We start from the raw sequence: 23,183 nt of genomic DNA, 5'->3' as shown, positions 1-23,183 counted from the left end.
ATCTTCTGATGTTTGGTCTGTACTGTGAAATGGGAGCTTCTAAGACTACTACTTCGCTTCCTCTACGTGGCAATATGCATGCATCAGGCTACAGCCCCATTGACTGCATTATTTTACTTCTTTTCTGCTTGCTTTACTTGAGACTTCATGCAACTGCTTCAGCGCCTCTGCCTCTGGGATTTATGTTGCATTGTGTTGCAAGCCGGGCAACATCTGAGAGCAAGCCACTTCTTCATGATTAATCAAAATATCGAACTCCTCAGCTGGAACGTCCGCGGCCTAAATTCCCCTACCAAATGCACGGCGCTACACGAACTAATGGTGGACACGGCCTGTAGTATCGCTTGTTTTCAAGAAACTAAACTGAGAGCAGTAGACGATGTTTTGGCGAGATACCTGGGAGGATATAAATTGGATAGTTACGCCATCAAGCCGGCGAGGGGAACTCGAGGGGGGATCCTCCTACTTTGGAACTCCAACTCGATCAACATCACAGAAGTGAGGCTGCGTCGCTACACGATGACGGCAAAAGTCAGCCTCCTTCATACGGCGGACACCTTCACCATTTCCGCGGTCTATGGGCCAACGAGACATAGAGAAAAAGAGATTTTCCTTCGGCAAATCAGACGCTTAAAGCCAGCTAACAACGAACCTTGGCTCCTAATTGGTGACTTCAACATGATCTACAGGGCATGTGACAAGAGCAACAGTAATATTAACTTAAGGCATATAAGGCGGTTCCGCGCAGCCATTAATCATTGTGAGTTGAAGGAAATCCATCTCCAAAATAGAAAATTCACCTGGACCAATGAGAGACGCCATCCAACCTTGGTCAGACTAGACAGATTCTTCTGTAATGAGAATTGGGACCTCGCCTTTGGTCACCACATCCTTCATGCTCTCTCTTCGGGAACATCGGATCACTGCCCACTGCTTCTCTCAAACCCCCAAGGGCCACGACGCCCAAGGACCTTCAAATTTGAAAACTTTTGGACAAAGCTTCCGGGATTCAAGACTGAGGTTCAATTGGCTTGGGAACGAACATCGACGCATCATGAGCCTCTCCACCGTCTGGCAGACAAACTGAGTCACACTGCCCTGGCCCTAAAGAAATGGGCGCGAGGAATCTGCTCAGAAGTTAAACTCAAGTTCCACTTGGCATTGGATGTGATTCAACGCCTAGACGCGGCTCGGGAAAATAGAGATCTCACACAAGCAGAGTTTAAGCTACGGCTGGGCCTAAAAAGAAGGCTGCTCGGGTATGCGGTCATTGAAAGGGCAAGGAAGAAGCAGGCATCGCGCATAACCAACATTAAAGAGGGGGACGCCAACACGAAGTACTTCCATCACAAAGTAAATGCAAGGAAAAGAAGAAACCACATTTTCCGTTTAAGGAGGCAAAATGGATGGGCCGTTACACACGCAGAAAAGGAAGGGGTCATTGCCGACCATTTCCGACAAGTGATGGGGCGACCAGAACCTAGAACCGGTGACCTGAACTGGCCCTCCTTAGACCTTGCCCTGACAGACTTGACACGGCTAGAGGAGCCTTTCTCCGAGGTAGAGATACGCAAGGCGGTGAATGAAATGCTAGGGGACAAGGCTCCAGGCCCCGATGGCATCACTGGCAAATTCTTCAAGTCATACTGGGACATCATCAAGGTTGACGTAATTGCGGCGTTCAATGCTCTTCATAACATGAGAAGTGTGCACCTTAACCTTCTAAATTCCGCCAACGTGGTTCTCATCCCCAAAAAGGATGGCGCCGAAGGAATCAATGATTTTAGGCCAATAAGCTTAATTCATGGCTTCGCCAAGCTCTTCTCCAAAGTGCTCGCCATTAGACTAAGGCCACTAATGCAGTCGCTGATCTCGCCAAATCAAAGTGCCTTCATTCGCGGGCGAAGTATACACGACAACTTCATGTATGTGAGGAATATGGTGAGAAGATATCACAGGACTTGGCGCCCGATCCTCCTCTTCAAGTTGGACATCTCCAAGGCTTTTGACTCGGTCAGATGGGACTACCTACTTGCGCTCCTCCAAAATAGGGGTTTCCCGCAAAAATGGCGCGAGTCGATATTCGGGCTGCTGTCCACTTCCACCTCAAAGATCACCCTGAATGGAATCCCGGGCGAAACAATCAGACACGGGAAGGGTTTGCGGCAGGGTGACCCCCTATCCCCCTCCTCTTCATCTTGGCTATAGACCCCCTCTAGCGCCTGTTAGACAAGGCTACAGACATAGGAGTTCTAAGTAAGCTGCGAGGAAGAGCTGTGCGCTTCCGCACATCTATGTACGCGGATGATGCGGCCGTCTTCATTAATCCGACCAAAGAGGACGTGAGCGCCTTCGCCGATCTGCTAAATTGTTTTGGGAAGGTATCAGGATTATGCACGAACCTGCAAAAATCGCAAGTGGCGCCGGTCAGATGCGATAATCTGGACCTCGACAACATCCTGCATGACACGCCTGCAACTAGGGCAAGCTTCCCGATGAAGTATCTGGGGTTGCCTCTGTCCACTGGCCGTCTGCGCAAAGTAGACCTTCAACCTCTCTACGACAAATCGATGAGTAGAGTAGCAAGCTGGCGAGGAAGACATATTGGCCTGGCAGGGCGATCAACGTTGGTTAAATCGATGCTCACTTCACAACTTGTTTTTCTTCTGATGGGCCTAAAAACTTCAAATGAGTCCCTAAAGGTCATCGACAAGCAGAGAAGGAAATTCCTATAGGCAGGCGGTGAAGCTCTGACGGGGGGCAAGTGCAAAATAAATTGGACACGGACCTGCCTCCCTACAGCCTCAGGAGGATTGGGCATCCTGAACCTGGAGGAATTTGCAAGAGCTTTACGATTGCGGTGGCTTTGGAACGAGTGGAGATCACCGGAAAAAGCATGGGTGGGGTCGGGAACACCCTGTGACGACACGGATAGGTTACTTTTTGCAGCAGCAGCAACCATAACTATAGGGGATGGAGCGAAAACAAGCTTTTGGGATTCAGCTTGGCTGGAAGGGAGAAGACTAAAGGATGTAGCTCCCCTAATCTACGTGGCCTCCAAGAAAAAGAACAGCACGCTACAACAGGCCTCAGCCACAGACCAGTGGCTGCTCGATCTGGACCTTCCTCCAGCCTCAGGCTGGACAACGGAGCTGGTCAGCCAGCTAATCAATGTCTGGAGTGTGGTGCACAACGTGCATTTCACAGAGAATGAGGAGGACAAGATAGTGTGGAAGCTCACTAGCCACGGTGAATATACGGCGACGTCGGCCTACAAAGCGCAGCTCCTAGGTACTACTACCACCAACTTTAACATCTTAATATGGAAGCCGTGGGCACCGCGCAAGTGCAAGACCTTTGCCTGGTTGATCATCCAAAATAGAGTTTGGACCTCCGACAGACTGGCAACCAGGGGTTGGCAGAACAACTCTTTCTGCTCCTTATGCAGACACACCCAAGAAACTGCTCTCCACCTCCTCGCAGAATGCAAATACACCAGGAAAATTTGGGCGGCGTTATCTGATTGGACTGGGTGTGGTCAACTGAACCCTGGACAATGGCAACCAGCTCAATCGGTGTCAGAGTGGTGGGAGGCCACCGCCAACTTGAAAGAAGTCCCAAAGAAAGCACTCCGCACGTTAACACTTCTGGTCAACTAGGAAATCTGGAACGAGAGAAATCGTAGAATTTTCTAGCACAAAGAGCTATCTACAGGAAGTCTGTTGGCCAAAATTAAAGAGGAGGCCAAAACATGGTCTCGGACGGGGGCGAGGCATCTTGGTAGCTGGCTTGCTTTTTATTTTTAGCTCAGTAGGACCGAAGGTCCTGGGCCTGGTTTTTCTTACTTGTAAAGTTTACTCCTTCTCTATTCAATGAAATTGGCAACTTGCCGATTCGTTCAAAAAAAATAATCATATCACAATACAATGGAATTATCATAATCATGATATTTGCTAAATGGAAATTTGGCTTATAGATGGAAGCGGCTGGCTGGCTGAGCAGATACTAATCCATGTATGAGCTAGCCTGTGAACCGACTTATCACCCCTATAAAAGATTGTCCATTTCATTTTACAGGGGGACAGGAGAAACACAGGGACACAACACACAGAGACAGAACACACACACACGAAAAGGCGCAGAGAGAGAGAGAGAGGCACACGCCATTTCGGCCAGAGTATCTCGGCGTCCGGCGGGAACGCGTGTGCTCGGCGGCCGGTGACGTTGGCCGCAGTATCTCGGCGTCCGGCGAGGAGGCGTGCTAAGGAGGAGGGGAGAAGACAGAAACGCAGAGGCATACGAGAAGAGAGACTGACACACACGCAGCACAAGCTGTGCGGCCATATCGCCGCCGAGAGCAGACACACATACAGAGAAGAAGAGGTGGAACGTCGTGATCGGCAGCACATGGAGGTGATGCTGCTACCTGCCATCTGTAATGCTATTTGTTTCTTTGTCTCTTGTCTTCTCCATTTCAGCTAGCATACACGCAAGAGTGGCGGATCATCGGTGATGACGAGGTTCGGTGGTCTGTTGGGAGATATCATGGCATCGCTGCCGTTGGTCATCACACTGGCCCACACGGTCAAGGCGTCTTCACTCCTGCCGTCACCACCGGTGATGTGCTCGCGCATCGTCAACCTCCTGTGTTCGCTTCATGGCTGACACTGATGATGAGCTTGACCCCGTCATCGTCGCCGGCGCCAACCGTGCCTTCACCAACAACGAGCGCAAGCTTGGAGTCGGCGCTGGTGTCATCATCAATCATCATCGTTTATCCTCGTGGCTACAACCGATGGCGAACCTGATCCTGGTCATCGTTGCCGGCGCCGACCGTTTCTCCACTGCCGACCGTCTCTCAAGCTTGGAGCTGTCGTCGGTGTGGTCATCAACCATCGGCGTCTATACTCCTGGCTGCCACCAATGGCGAACCTGTCCCTGGTCATCGTCCTGGCGCCGGTCGTTTCTCTGCCGATGACAAGCTCGGCCTTGTTACCGTTGCCGGTGCCAATCACGCATTCGTCGCCAACGTGCAAGTTTGGATCCACCGACTGTTATCACCAACGTGCTTGGCGTCTCCGCCGGCTAATGATGACCTCGCGTCCATCGTCACTACCGGAGTCATCCTCACGCCAACGACGATGGCGTCACGCTCGCCAACCTCATCCGTTCGATGAACGAAACAGTTATATATATGTATGCCCCGCCACCGTTCGTCTGCTGCCGGCGAAGTCCTCCGACTCGTTGCTGCCACCAGTGTCATCCTCACATGAATCCTCACCTCACCGTCTAGTGATCACGAACTCGGCATCCCGACCGGTGCCTCTGTCACTCCGCAGCACCCATACACATGACGGCTTCTTCGTGGCCGCCATTGGCGCACTCCCGAGTCAAGCCACTACGATCGGAGACGGCTCAACATCATTTGAGTTCAGCCCCGATTGTTGGCGCATATACAAGAGGGCCACCCAGCTCCTGGAACGCATCTCATCGTTCCCAGGCTAGGCTACGCCCCTAACATCCCATAAAACCACTCAATAGTAAGTGCGTGCTGCAGCGATCAGTAGGCTGACTCCTGTACCATGATGATGGTCGACTAGTGCCATCTAGACTAGATGGGTGATGCTACCCCAACCGCCAACGACTACAAGCTTGGAATCTCCACTGGTGTCTCTGTTACTCCTAGCGATATCAAGATGACTTCCTCGTGACCACCGATGTCATTTGTGCTTTCGCTGATGACCTCTTCATGGCCACGAGCTCAGCACCACTACCGACACCGTCATCTTATTCTCACCCCAGCCAATGCCATGCTAGTCCCCACTACGAGCACCATCTTTACCTCCACCGACGAGGCTGAATGGCAGGGCGGGCGGAGTCTACATGAAGACGACGTCACCAACACCGGTGCACGGACCAACGAGGCCGTGGACCGTTGCCGACGCCCACACACATCTACACCACCATCATCGTCATGCATGGGAGAACGTGAAGCAAAGACCAACGACGACCAGCACAGCTTAATCGGAGGTTTCTCACGAGTTTAACTCGCGAGAGTAATTAACCATATGTCTTCCGAGACCCCGGGAACCAGGAGAACACAATCACACAATCGCCAATTCAGATCCACCTTGCCTACAGGCCATGGAGCGCATTTGACCAAGGATTTTGTATTTTTGTAATTCTTTGAGAATTATAATAAATGCATTTTTCCTTCGTCTATTTTATTTGTGTACTTAGTACACTGGCACGCCTGCGCATCTTATTTTATTTTATTTCCCTGTGCGGAGGGACGAAAATTTATTTTTTCTCTCCAAACACAAACATACAAGTTTAAATTTGACTTCTAAAAGTTGCAAAAATAAACAAATATGACTATGAGCACATCTACAAATTACAGTTAAATTTATTATTTTTGTTACAACTTGTGAAGATCATATTTAAACTTGTATACTTGTGAGGTTTTTTTTTTTTGAGAATTACACAAACGCACGCGCACTCACCCCTATGAACACACGCACGTAAACCCTACCCCTATGAGCATCTTCGAAGACTGGGCCGGCAAATTCTGGAGAGATTGACGAAGTCACCATAGGCGCCTCGCTGTCGATGGGTACGTCGCCTACTACTAAAAGCACAACGCCGTTAAATCCTGAAAAATTCGCTCCCATGGGAAGTCGAACGCAAGACCTTAGGTGCTACTGAGGCTCTTGTAACCACTAGGCTACAGGCCCTTTCGCACTTGTGAGGTTATATATACATACTATCTCCATTTCTTTAATATACTAGAAAAATACCGGTGCGTTGCAACGAATGAATGTTATTTTAATTTTATTATTGTTATATAGTTTAGCTAAGGTGAAATTATTTACTGTGGAAATTCGCTTTGATTTTTTTTTAGAAAATCATGAGCTATAATTAAGAGTCCGACTTTCATCTCAAGTTAGTATGAGGAGTTTTTTAAAAGGATTTCTTATATGACTCTTTTTTATTTCCAAAATCAAACAAGCTTAAAATCCAACTCAAACACGGATTTGTATTTCCAAAATCAACCGATCTTAAAAATCGACTCAAACACGTATGACGTACCAAAATACCGGCAAAAACATTTTTAATTTTTATAATAGTAGAGATGATACTGTTGACTTATTGACAAGCATTTAACCATTCATCTTGTTCAAAATTTTTATATAAATATAAAAAATTTAAGTCATGTTTGAAAAGTATTTTGATGGTAAATCAAATCACAATAAAATAAATGATAATTATATATATTTTTAAAAGACGAATAATCAAACGTATCTTTAAGAAAAACTTACCTGCTACTCTGCAATGGTGTCTCGCTGCTGCACACACTAGTTACGTGCATCATCACCAACAGCAGAATTCAGGAGATATCAAGCATCAGAAATTTTCGTCACCAATCGCACAAATCAGCACCAGCAATGCCAGCATTTTCATCGCCAACAGTATGACTCAGCAGCAGCAATATCAGTATTTTCCAGAAGCCAAACTCCCGCCAGAATGGATCGAATCCTTCGTTGTGGTGGCCGCCGCGAGTCTCGGCCGCGCGCCGCAGCCGGCTCAGGAAGTCGTCGGAGCGACCTCCCAAGTTCCGAACTGTGCACCGCTGCCCAGTCGAATGAACGCGCAGCCGACGCTGGAATGGATCGGAATTCGGAGGACGCTCCTGTGCAAATGACATGTGGGGAATTTTTATGTGCGTGAATGACAACCGGGCCGTATATACGTTTTTAATTCAAATACCATCTAAGCGCCACGTCAACCCTACAAACTAGGTCAACACTGTCACATCAGCGAAACCGTCCTCTAGAACCATCAAAGAAGTCAAATTGCACCGATTTCAATAGTTTGAGAGTCGAGATATTCGGTATTAGATTCGGGTCACTCAAAGTGTACTTATTCCAGCCGCTATTGAATCCAAGAAAACGAATGGTTCGGGCGATTTGGCAATGGGCTGGCCCTTCCAATTCGGCCCGCTCAACTCAACGCCTATCTGGAATTTTTTTTTTCATTTTTTAATATTTACAGAAATATTATCCCATCCAAAATATTTACAGAAATAGCCCCTGCCGTTCAAGTGGAGAACGGCAAGGTGTGCGCATTTTACACTGAGGTCCCTTACTACCCTCTACAAGGGCTGCAAGGGGGTAAATGCAATTTTTACCTGCCAAAAATGCATTTTTCTAGTTTTTTTTCATCCTGTGTGTCCCTCACATCACCCTGCCGCCCTACCTCCCTGAGAGCGGCAGGGTCTACTTCTATAAATATTTTTGCCGGTATAATATTTCTGTAAATATTAAAAAATAAAAATTTAAAAATGAAAAAAATTCTTCTTTCTCAGCCAGCAATTCTTCCCCTGCGCTGAGTGGCTATGGTACAACAGGGGCCCATCCAAGTGTAAGATGCTTTTTTGTGGTTAGCACTCCAGCATTGCTGATAGCCGATAGGATGCAGTGCAGTGGGATGGATTGCCACTTGTTGTGCCTCTTTTATGCGCTTGCTGTCTAATTCTATTTGTTGTTAGTTCTTTCTGTTCCTTAGGAGCTTGGAGGAACTGTATGGAATACGACTTGTTCAGAGAATGGAATAGCCCGTTTCAATGTTCACTTCTGACTTAATTTGTGGTTGTATAATCTACTACTAATATCCATCTCGTACCATTAACAGAAGACACTGGAGTCTCGTGAAGCATCACACGACTACACATCTGGCTATTACATTTTGTGACCAAAGCCTTCTACAGTTCTACAGTTTTACATTTGGCTCATTTGGTAGACACACAAGATATAGATAAAACAAAAGTGGCCCAAAAGAAATTAGGCCCACTAGTTTTTTAACTACTAAATACAAACTCCTAAGAAAGCGGTAAAAATCGTTAGGCTCGTTTAATTAGCCGGACGCGGAGCGGCTTTGCCATGACGGTGGTGAACTCGAGCCTCTCGGCGAAGTCCACCTCGTCGCCGGCGACCTCCTTCCACTCGAACTCCTTCACCATGTTCGCCACGAAGTACTCCAGGTGCAGCATGGCGACGCTGAGCGCGGCGCAGATCCTCCTCCCGGCGCCGAACGGCATCATCCTGATCTCTCTGCTGCCGGTCACGTCGACGCCCTCGCCATCGCCGCCGCCGGCCATGAACCGCTCCGGGATGAACTCCGTCGGCTTCTCCCACTCCTTCTCGTCCCTGCCCATCTCGGCCACCATGAAGATCACCGTCGCGCCCTTGGGGATGAGGTACCCGCCGACCTCGACGTCCTCCGCCGCCTTGTGTGGGAGCAGCAAGTGCATAGGCGGGTGCTTCCTGAGCCCCTCGAGGATGACGGCCTTCAGGTACGGGAGGTTGTTGCGGGCGTCGTCCTCGGTGATCTCGTCGTGGTCGTCGCCGTCGCTGGTCTTGGACTTGATCTCGTCGTGGAGCTTGGATTGGATGGATGGGTTCTTGACCAGCTCGGCCATGATCCACTGCAGCGCGGTGGCCGTCGTGTCGGTGCCGGCGCTGAGGAACTCGGAGCAGAGGCTGACCATCTCGTCGTCGGTGAGCGCGCGGTCGCCGTCGCCGTCGACGTCTTGTAGTCTTATGGTCAGCAGTGTGTCGACGTACGAGTGGTTGAATGTTGTGTTGTCGTCCTTCTTCTCTGATGATGCCGCTGGATCACCGGATTGTTGAATTTGTTTCTTGCGCTCTCGCCGGGAGTTGATGAGTGGCATGAAGAGCTCCTTCTGCCGCCGCCGCACGGCGAGGCCTAGGTGGACGCGCCCGCGGAAGAGGTGCTTGGTGATCGCCGGGTAGAACATGAAGACGCTCGTCTTCCTCCCGAGGTACAGGAGGAAATCGTGCTGCGCGGCGCCGATGGCGCGCACCGCGGCCTCGTCGAGCCGCTCGCCGAAGCACATGAGCACGAGGAGGCTGAACATGGCGTACCTGAACACCTCCAGCACGCGAGGAGGAGACGCAGGGTGCGCGCCCGCGTCCGCGAGCTTGTCGACGAGCACGCGGCGAACCCAGGAGCGCGCGGGCGCGAAGAGGCGGACGCGCGACGGGTGCGTCGTCTCGACGACGAGGTTGCGGCGGAGGAGGCGCCACACGGGGCCGTAGCCGGAGCGCGTGATGGTGTTCCTGCTCTCGCCGAGCAGCGAGTGCGTGACGTCCGGGGGGCGGTCGGCGAGCGCGGCGCCGCGCCCCACCAGGGCGGCGTGCGCGACGCGGCGGTCGGCCACGAAGATGGAGAGGCGGGAGCCCACGCGCAGCGACACGACGGGGCCGTGCCGCGCGATCAGTCGCCGCAGGAGCGGCTCCAGGTTCGCCGAGGAGGAGTGCGTCAGCCACACGAGGCTTCCGAGCACGGGCACGGCGAGCGGGCCAGGCGGGACGCGGACGCCGTGCTTCCGCTTAACGGTGCCATGCTTCGCGAGGAGGGTGAAGAGGAACGCGACGAGGAAGACGACGAGGAGCAGGAGCCATTGTGTTGCATCGATGGCCATGGCGATGGCGTCGTGTCGTCCCTTGCGTTCCGCAAGTTAATTATCAGCTCCGCTTCGTCAGTTGTTGTTAAAGATGGTTTAGCTTCCCTGCCTTGTGGCTCTAGCCTCTAGGCCTGTAGTTGATGGATGGGTTTCCATGGCATTCCGGACAATATCGATCGATCAGCATGGCCAGTTAAATATTCACCCAGTTTCATATTATAAGTTGTTTGATTTTTTCCTGATTAAGTTTACAGAAAATTTAACAACATATAAAATATCAAATTAGTTTTATTAAATCTAATAATGATTATACTTTGACAACATGTTTGTTTTGTGTTGAAAATACGGATGGCTACTCAAACATAATTCTTTGACGTTTAGCTCTGGATTTGGTCTAATTCTTAAAACTTTAGCTAACGATGACTATCATACTTTAGTTTATAACGATAAAAATGATGTACAAACATTTGACTTAAATACTTATTTTTGTGATTGTATAATCTCTAGTCCCTCCGTATCGTACAAGGCCTGTCTGATTCCGTAGCATTCCGGACAATATCGATCGATCAGCACGTGTACGCTGGATCAATTATTTATCACGACAAAATTCAGAAGAAAAATCGGTCATCTTGATCTTGATGTTCGAACATAAACGTGCTTGGTTCGAACATAAACGTGCTTGGTTTGCCGACTTGCCCGTACTGATTCAGATTATGCAGAAATGGGTAGCCATTTAGCGCCTCACTTGTTGGGAGAAAGCAGCCAAGCAATCAGAATCACACGATGAATACAAGTTGACCATATCATTTGCTAGTTCAGCAATAGCACACAATGATCTGCTCTTTGCAGAACACATTAATCTACTCGTATATTGCTAACACACTCCAGCTTACATACAGTTACTACACTCACGCCTCTATACACTCGCATATGACCTGCGCTACAACGAGTAGAGCACTAACTCTTACCAAAAAGTAAACAAAATGACTGTATAGGACTTGACAAGGCTGAGTTTACAGTCACAGAGCCTGATGCCGATGGACTTAGAAGATTTGCACGGCACAAGCACAACTAGCAGCACAGGATTATGCACAATGCTTCTGAGATGTGGCCCCAGCTTACTTTCCGTGGGGCTGAGCAGGGGCCACAGGTCAGAAGCACAATGTACAAAGCTGTGCTGCCGAGTTGTGCACACACTAGCCACATAAACATTACACGTCAGGAAACCTTACATAGCATATCAAGAACTGACCTCGGCGACCTTGCTTGCTGCATCCGAGATCCTGAGGTTGCAGAGCAATGCATCACGTCCCGTAAGCACGATCTGAAAGAAGTCGCCTACGCGCTTCGATAGGGAGTCCAACCCATGCCGGAGCCCCTCGGCGCTTTTCGACATGCTGGATATGCAGTTTAATAGTTCCTCCTTGCTTTCCTGGACACTGGTTCTCTCAGGAACAACCAGGGCGCTCTCATCGCTGCTGCCATTCGCCTGCTTTACGTTACTATCTTGGTGCTCTTCGTAACTGATTCTCTCAACCATTGCCACTCCCTTTTCATAGCTGATATCCTTCTTCATTTCAGCTTCGTGTGTTCCTTCTTCTGCAATACTCTCTGAAATTACCACTTCACACTCTCTGGTAGTGTCGTCAGCAAGTTTAAGACCGCAGTGATGGTCTCCTTCCTGCACAATGCTGTCTGACATGACCTCTTCCTCTGTATGGCTAACAGCATTTGCCAGGTTGGCAGCTTCTTCTTCAAGCTGAGAAGTGCTAGCCAATACATGCAGCCTTTTAGCACATGCTTCAACTTCTTCCAGCTCTTTTACAGCTGCAACACTTCCACCGGCTAATTGCCTTGTAAGTTCCTCACTGACAGCAGTATGAAGGTCATTGAAGGCCTGAGACCAACCAAATTTTTCAGGGACATGAAACTCCACCAGTGGCTTGGGGCTGCCAGACAGTACAGCTACAAAAATACTGCATACGAACACCGTCACAGACTCGATTCCATATAACGCTCTCATGAGCACTTTCCCTTTCGCGGAGTTCTTGACCTTCATCAGAGAAAGGTTCCCAGCAAGCTCCTGCAAGGTCGCTGAGCAGCTAACAAGCCTTGGACATCTTACGCCCACCAGCTCCATCCACTCCCTAAGTGATGGCTCAGCTCTCTTGAGTTGCTCCTGCGACGGCACACCACTCTCCGAGCCCAACACATGCAGGGCATACTGCAGAAGCAACTGCCCTTGATCCAAACGAGACAGCTCTGAGCTCAGCGCGATGCAAATATCCAGCAGCTTCACGCTGCTGTTGAGATAAATGTCCACCCATTTGTCATCCCAATCCGAGACAGGCAGCTCGAGATCGGTTATCAGGTTCGCTATGTTGGTGTGCAGCTCTGACAAGCAATCCACTGCAAGCCTCATCCATGACAAGGTGAGGACATCCGAGGCGGCCTCCGGCTTGAGCTTCCTTAAGCTCAATGCGAGGGCATCCTCATACGAAGCGAGCAACTCTTGGAGCTTCCGAGATAGGTGGGCTCCCCCCGGAAACATAACTCGAAAGGGATTCCCCACAGGGAAGAACGATCTGGGACTACCGTGTGCGCGACTCATCTCCACTGAACTGCAATCAAAGGGGAATCCTCCAATTAGCACTTCGCAACACAAACATGGATGAACAAAGCAACACACCAATCGGCCGTACATACAACAACTTTCTGGATCGAATCAAGCAAAAGGGATACCTCATGGTGATAATAGTCCACGATTCATAAAACTCACAGAATCTCCCTTTTCCCCGATTCACCTGGCAGATAAGCTCCCACTAAAGCTACAATCCCTAGCGATGCTCCGCTCAATTCACTGCGCCGAACTAACATTACACTCTTGCAACACAACACGAAACTTTTTGCAGTAGCATATCAGTATCATCCATGGCGACCAAACCCTAAATCGAGCTAGACAAGTAAAAATCAAGCAGGGGAATCAGAGCCACAAATTCCCAAAACAACAAACCACCATACATCCAAATCATCAAATCCACGAACCGATAAGAACACACAACTAAGCTACGTCCGCACATGTTAGACCTCAGATCCACCAAACCACCCAGCAAAAAAACTTGCCCAAAATGCTCCCAACCCAAATAACAACCACACATGGATGAGCCGAGGAATCTACTCACCTCGATCGGCGAATCCGCGCGCGGGAAGGCTCAGCTCGAGCTCGATTACTCGTCAATCGTCGCGTCTTCTTCCTCTCTTCTTCTTCGATGCGAGACTAGGCGAAGGGGAGAGCAGAAAAAAGGGGAAAGAAGAAAATTATTTGGGAGAGGTGGAAAGTTCGAGACGCGGAATGAGACGTTGGGGTTGGGGGTTGGGCCGCGCGGCCCGTTAGGCCCGGATTTCTTTTTATTTTTATTATGATTATTATTTCTCGGTTTGGATTTTTTTTTTTTTGGGGGGGGGGGGGGGGGGAGTGGGAACCAACGGGCAAACAGCTGGCAGGCTGATAGCCATTTGTCGGCGTGGTTAAGTTAATGTGATTTTTGTTTGTTTCGACCGATGTCATTATCTTTTTTTTCCGGGATTTGTTCGTGTGTGTCCAACTGTATGGTGCGATGATGCGAATGCTTAGGGCATGTACAAAGATAAAGACAGGTATGAGCTCTACGCTATATAGAATCTAACGTCATACAACAGTTAGAGACAATATGGTCTCTACCATTAATGTATCAAAATATTTTTTTTCTTACTCTTGTTTCCTTTTTTTCACCACCATGCAACAAAATGTGCTCTAATAAATGCTAAGAGTTGACTCTCAACCGTTGTCATGCATAACAACCATATTTCTCTTTCCTCCTTTCTCTTTCTTCCATGTCATCAAATTTGCTTGCATGGTAATAGAAAGAGACCATTAACAAAAACCGTTGTACATGCCCTTATCTTAATTCCGGAATTCCCTCAAGCAAGATACTGTATCATTAAGAAAAAGTGGAGTACGGAATAGTTTCCGTTAGAGCATTCCCAGCAGCTCATCCAAATTTAATCCTCTATATTCCCATATGGATGGCCATCCAAAAAGATTCTTCTTCCATATCTCTTCTCACTCCAGCAGATCATCCAAATTGCATCCTCCATATCACATCCTTCTATATTTTAGTAATATTTTCCAACTAACTTTACATTTGTATTTGAATGGATATATTTTAAATGACTTAATTTAACGGTGTTATTTATCGCGATAATATTTCGAAATAAGTAAATTTTAACGGGTATATTTTTAATGGGTAATTTTTAACTGATATATTTAAAATGAGTATAAAAGCAATGCAAGTAACATCTACTACACTATATTTATTCTCTACTAGTACTACTGCTGAACTATCCCTTCTCTGTTCCTACTAGTACTACTTCTGTCTTCTCTGCATCGACGCTTGTGGGCGAGCCGAGGGGCGGCGGCGGACGACCGGCGAGGGCGCATCTGGATAGGGAGGAGGCGGGCGGACAGGCGAGGGCCACGGATGGCCGGGAAGGAGGCAGGCGGCGGAGGAGCAGTGGTGCGAGCGGTGGGGTGGCGCGGACGGCGGGGCCTCCACGCCGGCGATCTCCAATGGCAGACCCGGTATGTCCATCCTCTCTATTCCCCCATGGTTCAGTCTGGATGGTGGTGCGAGTCGTCGGAGCTGGACAGTTGGGGGGATGGCGTGAGGAGAGAGAAACGCCAAATTTGACATGGAGAAGGCTCGGTTTGGAGGATGTATAAAAATGACGTGTGTGATGGAGTGTTTGCTGGAGCGTTGTTTTTCGCCTCCATAAGCTAAAATTGGGATGGATGGCCGGATGGAAGATCTGCTGGGCATGCTCTTAAACTGTTTTGCAATGCCGATGGTTGGGAAACCAACCCCTTCATTTAGAATTTCCAACCTTTGTATAGCTTGGTTAGAAATAAAAACTTGGTGGTGGCCGATGTGCTAGGAAGGGTCCCTTTGAATGTTTCTTTTAGAAGAGCAATTGTAGGGAAAAACTTGGAAGATTGGCTTAAAATTGTTTCAAAGGTGGTGAGTGTCAATTTGAATGATAAGCAAGACCAATTCTTCTTTTGCAAGAGCAATAAAAAAGGGTTGTTTTATGTTAACTCCATGTATAAAGCCCTTATGCTTAATAGTGTAATACCTAGGAAATCTTTAATTTGGAAGCTAAGGATTCTTTTAAAAATTAAAATTTTCCTTTGGTATATTGAAAAGGGGGTGATTCTAACAAAAGATAATCTTGCTAAAAGAAGATGGAAGGGTAGCTTGCTTTGTAGCTTTTGTAACTCTAATGAGTCAATTCAACATCTCTTCTTTGATTGCATAATGGCTAGATACATTTGGAATGCGATCTATCTTACTTTTGGAGTCAAGCAACCCCGTAATAGTTTACACTTGTTTGGAAATTGGTTAAGAGATTTTGAACCTAAGCTTAAAAGACAAACTTGGGTGGGCATAACGGCGATTTGTTGGGCTTTGTGGCTCAGTAGAAATGACTTAGTCTTTAATGGCTACAACCACGTATCTTTCTTGCAAGTAATTTTCAAAGCAATTCAGTTTTCAAGGCTTTGGTCTTTGCTTCTTAAGGAAGACGAAGGCATTGAAGTAATCGCGAAGTGCAAGCTTTTAGAGAAGCGTATGATGGAACTATTCTCTACTTTTGGGTGGAACTTTAGAAGAAGGATTGAAGCTTAGCTTTTAGTTCCTCTTGCTTGTTATCCATCTTTAAAACTTATTTATGCTTTACCCATGTAACGGGGAGAGTCTTATGTACTCGTGTTTGTGACTTTTAGGCTATGTACACCCTCACAAGGTGTAGAGGCCGGGTTTTTTTTACAATCCATTATCTAAAAATAAACTTTTTTGCAATGCATCCAGCCATATGGAATTATGGAGTATATAAAATACGGCCCTGCTTTGTATCCCTCTACCATGATATCAGATATCTCGTCTTTTCAATTATTAAAACCGGTATAATTTGACACTTTTAGTACTATTAATGATGCTTTTCGCTGATGTGGCTCATTAACCTAATACAACCAGCTAATTCATCATGCGGAGCACACATGTCAACGACATCTCTCTTTCTCTTTCCCCCTCCTCCGCCACACTCGCGATAGCTTCCCTTCCTCGCGCCTTGTCATCTCCAATATCACCACTACGGATGTCAGGGTCACGGATAAGGTATACCCTCTACCCTTGGATATACGTCATGTATCAATATGGTATGCCTGCGCGTATACGGACGTTTTCTGTATACGTTAAGGAAATTCATCACGGAGTCCACAGATGGCAGGAGTCCTACTCGGACGGAACTGGGTCGTCATTGTATCGTGCAGGGTCCGATGTCTACGAGTCCTACTTGGAGACCAAGTGACCTGCGGTATAAAAAGGACTCCCCCCCCCCGAGAGGACCTAAGGCATCGAATCTCACCACCAACACATCCACCACAGCCTACGAAGCCAGAGCCTACAGGAGCCAAGTCGCCGAGTAATCTAGTCGAACCAACTCGACTATGATCACGTCGGTATCATCGAGTTTCATTATTCCCTTTGTAATATGTGATTTCCATCATATAATCTCATATCAACTGGATTAAGGCTATTACCTATCAAGGGGCCTGAACCAGTATAATCTATGTTTCCTGTTTGCTTGATGTCGTATTACGTAGATCCTCGTACCAGCGTACCCCAATATCCTCTATATCCGGTCTACGGGTATCCCGCGTCGACAACGGCCTACCCAACCGTTTCCGCACCCGACTTTGACGCCTCTAGGGAGGTCCTTTAAGAGCATGAGGATGGGGGTGACTTGATCTTGAGCATGCAAAATGGCGACTAAAGAGAGATGTGGCTGACATGTGGGTCCACATGCTAACTCAATTGGTTGGACCAGATCAACAAGCCACGTTAGTAAAAAAACATTGTCAATACTGCTCAAGAGTTAAATTATACCAGTTTTAATAGTTAGAGTGTCGAGATATCTGGTATTGCGATTAAGTGATAAGAATTGGATTAGACCCATAATTGAGAGAATTAAAGTGGACTTATTCCTTCATTCAAATAGGGAAAAAGGCCCATCTATCTATATGGGCCCATGGGTATAACTCGGCCATCTAATTGGGCTAGTTTACATTGTCCTTCACTAATTGGACTTGCCCAACTTCTTTCTCTCAAAAGACATTAAGGCCCATGTGCGAGATCCTCTGAGAAATCCCATGAATTCTGGCCCCAGTATCCCAGGAAATTTAGCGAGGAAAAGCCTCTCCAATCTTTGGATCACCTTGGAGATTCATTCTCGAGAGTTGTCAACATGTCATCCTCTTCTCCGGCCAACCACCGGCCGGCGCGCGGCGACAAGGCTACTACTACCATCATCGCCGAGGTGCCTATCGCGTACGCAAACACGCACGGTAAATGCAACCAAAATCTCACCTCACCGTGATTAATTTGTCGCTTAATTTCACATTCTCCTGTTTGAACATTGCAACAACCGATCCATCTACTCCGGCGCTCTCGCAAGTCGTAACCTCCAGATCGATTGATCCGATCCATCATGAGGATTTGCACGAGAAGCTTCACGTAAAAAAAGCCCCGGCCGCGAAGGCTTTCGGCTCCTACTACGAACCCTAGCCTCTCAGCTCACCTGTCGCGTCGTGTCGTCATCGGCATCAACAAAAAACGCAATCACCGGAGTGCAATAGAAGCAAAGAACGAGCATCCTGACAGATTAATCAGCTAGCTACAGCAGTAGGGTTTCTGTAGATCAGAATGCCATCTTCTCTTGTACTGATCCGTGTTCTGCATTACTCGATATCCATCCATCCATCGATTAGCAGCAGCTGTGATCGCTTTTGGAAGATTGCACAGTGGTGGTAATTACTTTCAGGTATCTGATGATGTGATGTCTCACTGTAAATTATAAGCGTCGGCAACCGCTCGTTCAGTTTGGCTGTGGATGAGCAGTAAAAATCACATTTTCTGTTGGTGTTTGGTTGCTCGCTTTGAACCTGAGGACGATATGCATTGCTTGCTCAGTTCAAGCACCAACCAATTCTCACCATCTCCAGTCTCCTCCCTCGTGCTGTCTCCCACTAACTGATGACATACACAGAGAGAAAAAGATAGAAAAGATGCATATGGCAACGACGACCACTGTACGAAGTGTTTGTGATTCGTTCGATATCGATCGATCGTCATTGCAATTTTGCAGAGACATGATCTCACTCGATCATTTCATCTCGGCGTGAGGTGAGGGGGGAGAACAAAAGGGAGATCTTGAGGCCAGCAACACTCCGAGGCTGGCCCTAGCTTAGCTCAAAACTGAGTGATTCCTGGCCTCAAGTTGTACACATGGATGTACATTCTTTTTGTGTTCAGTTCATGTGCAGTACTTGTGCATGTGACCAACCAACCTGTCAAGAACAAATGCTCTCTGTAGTATGTTCGACTCGAAAGAATGATCAGTTTTTGCCACACGGGTCACATCCTTTCTTTCCATGGACCATAGCCTCACATCTTGAGCTTTTACTACATTCAGGCTTCGAAAAATTCAGAGTTTCAGGTCTCAGAATTGCACCTATGAAAAATTCAGACTTCAGGGTTTCCCTGCTCTCTCATTGGGTCTCTACTCATCAGCAAATCACAAGGCATATGGATGCACAAACAACAGATGGTTCAGAAAAAAATACTCAAAGTTTCAGGTTCTTCTACCTACCCTGCTGCTCAACTACTGCCATGCATGCGTTCTTTGCAAGTTGAGCCATGATCCGATCAAAAATCCTAAACGAAAAGCATCAGTAGTGTCCTAGTCATGGCCGTGCTTGTGCGTAACACAGACACAACACAATTCCATGTGCTTCCAAGTACCACAACACCATGGCCGCTGCTGCTGCAGCAGCAGCTAGCCATTGGCATCATCATCAGCTAGATAATTGGCCCCTCCCATGAGCACAAATTCTCTCTTGCCTTTTTTTAAACACACTTTGTGACTCTCTCTCTCTCTCTCTCTCTCTCTCTCTCTCTCTCTCTCTCTCTCTCTCTCTCTCTCTCATGGGCATCATTGGCTCGAGGAAGATTGATGATGACAATTGACACTAAACTTTTCCCTCATCATCCACTTTATCGTCGACTTTTCGGTGGTCGCTGGTGATCAGCATCTCATGCACGCCGGAGCCAGCTCTAGATTAATCGGACCGATCGATTCGTCACTGTCATACATTTGACAAATGCTAAAGCAACAGTTCGATCGATCGGTCTTTTCTTAATTAGTAATTGTGGCATTCTAAATTTCTAACAACGCCTTTCGATGGATCGATGGGTAATGCAAAGAATGCCAGGTAACTCATCTTTGATCGATCAATGCCTAAAGAACTAGGCAATCATACTTTTTTTTAATAGGATATAATACTTTACCTTTTGTATATTGTTTAGTGTGATGATACGCAACCAAGTGCTAGAAACACTCCATTAAATTATAATCTACTGAATAGTTAATTGACTAGAGAGTTGGTGAGAAATTATTAGTTTTGCGGAGACAAAAATATTAGGGGTTTAGGAGGACGAAGACAAGCTGTCAGATAGATGTTCTCGCTTGCAGAGGAAGCCAGGTATGGTCCAAACTCTGCACATTGCCAGCAAAACAAGGATCATGTACTGTAGTCTGTACAAAGGATAGATGGATTGGTTGGCATGGAGCAATGGAGAATGATGATCGATAATTGATGCCGTTGTCCAATGTCACCTATGGAATCTGACGAAAAAAAAACAGCAGGAAATCAAAACCGGCCTTTCTGAATTAAATTCAGTACAGTGTAGTGTTCTTTTCTGAATTCTGAATTCTTGATGCCTACTAGAGTACTGCCAAGGCATGCAATGCATGCAAGCGAGCTGATCAAGGAGACAAACTGAACAATTAGGTCACACGTATCCGATTGCTCTGGGGGCCATGTCGTCACATCACCATTAATCCATATTATCGTCGTCGTCGCCTATGATCGCCAGGAGAAGACAAGCTAAGCTAAACCTAGACAGACAGACGCCATGGGGGGGCCATTGCCATGGACGAGAGACCTCGAGAATTTAATTTCTTCCTCCATGATTTGGGCCCTGTTCTTTTCTCCAACAAAAGTTGGATAAACTTTTGGATACTCGTGGCATGCTTTTCAAACTGCTAAACGATGTGTTTCGTACAAAAACTTTCTATGTGAAAGTTGTTCTAAAATATCATATTAATCTATTTTTTTAAGTTTGTAATAATTAAAACTCAATTAATCACACGTTATTACCATCTCATTTCACATGAAACATTTAATCTTTATCTTCATCATCATAACATGCAAAGTTTCAAACACTAGCGCAGGAAAGGAAGCAAAGTAAAAGCTCCAAACCTGAGCCTCACGTTGCCGCATGGGCCACTGGAGTGTGGGCCCGCATCCCAGTGTCCCAGGTTCTCTCTCTGGATCATCAGAGTTGATAGGATTGTGCTTCTTCCATGCGCGCATGATGGCCGGAGTTCGCCAGAAGAAGCGGCTGCGGCGGCGAGGAAGGAGGTCGGTCGGCCGCATCCTCGCCGCACGTTCTCGTCTCGGATTTGGGGTCAGGTCACCAACCTCACCTGGAGCTGGGGACCTGGGGGCAAGGTGGGGGGGCTTGAGCTTTTACTGTACCTGCCATGGCCGGGGTCAATGGAGGGAATGATGCAGGTGTGGGTGTGGTTGTGGTGGGCGCCGCCGTTTTCACATGCCAACATCCATGCATTCATCGCTTCCAAACTCCCAGGCAAAGGCCATTAATGGCGGCTCGCTTCTCTACCTTTCTTCATGGCTACTACTGGTAGTAGTAGGCAGTATTAGTCCCTCCGTCCAAAAAAAAAAAAAGTAAATCTAGAACTGAATGTGATATATTCTAGTGCAACGAATTTATACAGATATATGTCTAAATTCATTATACTAGGATGTGTCACATCCAGTACTATATTGGTTTTCTATGAGACGAAGGGAGTAGCTCCTTGTGAACAGTCTGTGAAATCAAAGTGTAGTTTTTTATTATTAATTTGCGATGAATAATTGACATGATATATAATTGATTTTAATATTTAGTGATTATTAGTGAAGTGGTGCTCTCCGTTTGGAGCGGGTCAGACTACATAGGTTAGGTCGGTTCAACTGGCGTCGTACGTATGTGCGGTCAAACCGGCAAAACCGACAGTTTGATCGGCTGGATCCTGATTAGGGTCGGTTTTCGGATTGTTTATTAGTATACTCGTGATAATGAGTTCTAGATGATTTCTTCATGTGTGTAATATTGTTTTGTGCTAATGTTGAGTCAAGTTGAGAAAGAACTTGTGCTCGGATATGGTTTCTTGTTTGATTCATGTGTAGGTGTGTCTTGATGCCTTGGGAGAGTGTTGCTGGTGATGGATTGGGAATCAACTTGAAAGAAGGTGACGCCCAAACAATCGGAATATCCTACGGGATGCTTAGGCTAGAAAAACAATGCATGTGGTTGATGGAGATTCCATGCGGCCTACGATTGAAGATTGTGTGTGTATGAAAAGCGGAGTCAAATTTAGAAAGAGTCCAAATTTGGGAAGATTGAAATTCGAATTGTGATAAGATAAGTTTGTTTATTGTAGGGGAAGTTTTCCAATGGATTAGGACTTCTTGTACAAGTTAAATTCGTGACTCTAGGCTGCCTACCTCGGGTATACTTAGAGAGGGGTTGAGGCCTTTTGGTATTAATTTTGTGGGAGTTAAGTTTAGAGAAAAGTTAGGGTTTCGAGTTTAGTCGAATTTTGTAAGAGGAGTGTTATTGTTACACTTTGTAAACACGAATAAAAGTAGTAAAGTTCAATCTACTTTCAAGATATTTTTGATTTGTGTTTTCTTGGGTGCGATGATCACATCAGCGGGATACCACCATACCGGTGGTCAGACCGGCGGTACCATGATGGTTGGACCGGATGCAATGACAAGTGACGATGACATGAAGGGTGGTCGGAACAGCTAATCTTCTTCGGTCAGACCGGCGACATCTATGTGATCAAACCAATGATCAGGCAACGGTCAAACGGATCTTCATCGAATCTTGAGGGTAACTTTTAATTCCGTTAAGAGTTTTAGGTTTTTTGTGTTACTATCATTTGCCCCTTCCCCCTCTGGTACGTTTAGTTATTGTTTTTCAATCCTACCCATTCAATCCCCGACCCTTGCGATCGGTGGAGGGGGGGGATGGTCATTTGAAGTAGCAAATCCGATTTCCTAACATCAAGTTACATGGAAAAAAAAGAGAAATTTATGTTGTACGGAGCGGACAATAGCTGAATGATTTTGTGATCACCATTCCAAGGTATAGAGAAATTAATTAAGTATTATCAAGTTAAAAATGAATTTAAAACAGTTTTTTAAAAAGAAATTCATATATAGAAAGTTTTTATGGAAATCGCGCCAGGCATGTACAATGGTTGTCAATAGTGATCTCTTAGCGTTGCTAATTAGGAATACTTGTTGACATGGAGGAAAGAGAAAAAGGAGAGACAAAACATCGTTGTTATGTATGACAACGGCTTAACAACGACTTTTAGTCACTATAATATGGAAAAATGGTTGCATGAGGATAAACATATGGAAAGAATATTAACAAAAGGAATATTTTTTCAGTTAATGATT

At 46.8% G+C, this 23,183-nt stretch overlaps 2 protein-coding genes across 3 annotated transcripts; both read right to left on the bottom strand.

Annotated features, from left to right (window-relative positions):
• Positions 1-8,705: 8,705 nt before the first annotated feature.
• LOC127786145 (cytochrome P450 89A2-like) lies at positions 8,706-10,716 on the bottom strand. Its single transcript, XM_052313475.1, has one exon. The coding sequence runs from the start codon at positions 10,502-10,504 to the stop codon at positions 8,900-8,902; it is 1,605 nt and encodes a 534-aa protein (XP_052169435.1). The 5' UTR covers positions 10,505-10,716; the 3' UTR covers positions 8,706-8,899.
• Positions 10,717-11,558: 842 nt separating this feature from the next.
• LOC127753233 (UPF0496 protein 4) lies at positions 11,559-13,840 on the bottom strand. Of its 2 annotated transcripts, XM_052278705.1 has the most exons (3): positions 13,669-13,840; positions 13,229-13,441; positions 11,559-13,107 (listed from the first exon to the last, which is right to left on the bottom strand). In XM_052278705.1, the coding sequence occupies exons 2-3, from the start codon at positions 13,231-13,233 to the stop codon at positions 11,727-11,729; spliced, it is 1,386 nt and encodes a 461-aa protein (XP_052134665.1). In that variant the 5' UTR covers positions 13,234-13,441; positions 13,669-13,840; the 3' UTR covers positions 11,559-11,726. The 2 variants fall into 2 exon arrangements, with proteins under 2 accessions (XP_052134665.1, XP_052134666.1); XM_052278706.1 differs by lacking the exon at positions 13,229-13,441.
• Positions 13,841-23,183: the final 9,343 nt, after the last annotated feature.

The sequence above is a fragment of the Oryza glaberrima genome, chromosome 10, assembly GCF_000147395.1.
Source record: "Oryza glaberrima chromosome 10, OglaRS2, whole genome shotgun sequence".
Classification (NCBI taxonomy): domain Eukaryota; kingdom Viridiplantae; phylum Streptophyta; class Magnoliopsida; order Poales; family Poaceae; genus Oryza; species Oryza glaberrima.
Note: the sequence above shows the minus strand (reverse complement) of the source record. Positions and strands in the feature narration are given on the sequence as shown.